At 35.4% G+C, this 602-nt stretch overlaps 1 protein-coding gene across 1 annotated transcript; it reads right to left on the reverse strand.

Annotated features, from left to right (window-relative positions):
- Window positions 1-6: 6 nt before the first annotated feature.
- On the reverse strand, window positions 7-341 carry LOC111683009 (pupal cuticle protein 20-like; the record flags this gene model as incomplete). The annotated part of the gene is made up of 2 exons (XM_023445036.2): window positions 305-341; window positions 7-235 (listed from the first exon to the last, which is right to left on the reverse strand). Coding segments are annotated over exons 1-2 (232 nt in total), but the record flags the coding sequence as incomplete, so codon positions are not given.
- Between the last annotated feature and the right edge of the window lie 261 nt (window positions 342-602).

Here is a 602-nt window from a genome sequence, read left to right on the forward strand (position 1 = left end):
ATCCACCAGAAGAGTGACCGCCAAAGCCACCAGATGAATGGCCACCGGCACCAGAACCACCGAAACCACCAGATGAGTGGCCTACACTACCATAAGAAGATGATGTCTGACTGGCACTTCCATAACTGCCAGCACCATCATCGAAGGCTGGTCTACCTTCAGGATAATTGTAACCTAGTTCAGAAACATCAGCTACGACTACAGCCACCAAGGCCACAGCAATTAAAAACAATTTCTGTAATTATATAAATCTATTTTTTAACCACTCCTCAACACCAAGACTATATATTCTTCCGTAACTTACCATTTTGTTTAGCGTTATTATTCCAATTGTGGTCAAATGCTAAATACTGTCCAGTTTGTGAAATGTTTAAGTTTTTATATAAATTAGTTAAATTTTAATGTTAATTATTTTTTTGGCAAAATCTTCGTCATCTCACATCATAAAATATTCTCTTCTGTCATATTCTGGTTAATATTTTTGTGTTTTTGTATTTTTTTTTTTTTGTTATTATTGTTCTAGTGCTACAAGTTTCATTAAACACAACATCAATCGGAAACAGAGCAACAACATCTCTCTATGCCCTAAACATCTTCTTAAG

The sequence above is a fragment of the Lucilia cuprina genome, unplaced genomic scaffold (assembly GCF_022045245.1).
Source record: "Lucilia cuprina isolate Lc7/37 unplaced genomic scaffold, ASM2204524v1 Scaffold_1806, whole genome shotgun sequence".
In the NCBI taxonomy this organism is placed as follows: Eukaryota; Metazoa; Arthropoda; class Insecta; order Diptera; family Calliphoridae; genus Lucilia; species Lucilia cuprina.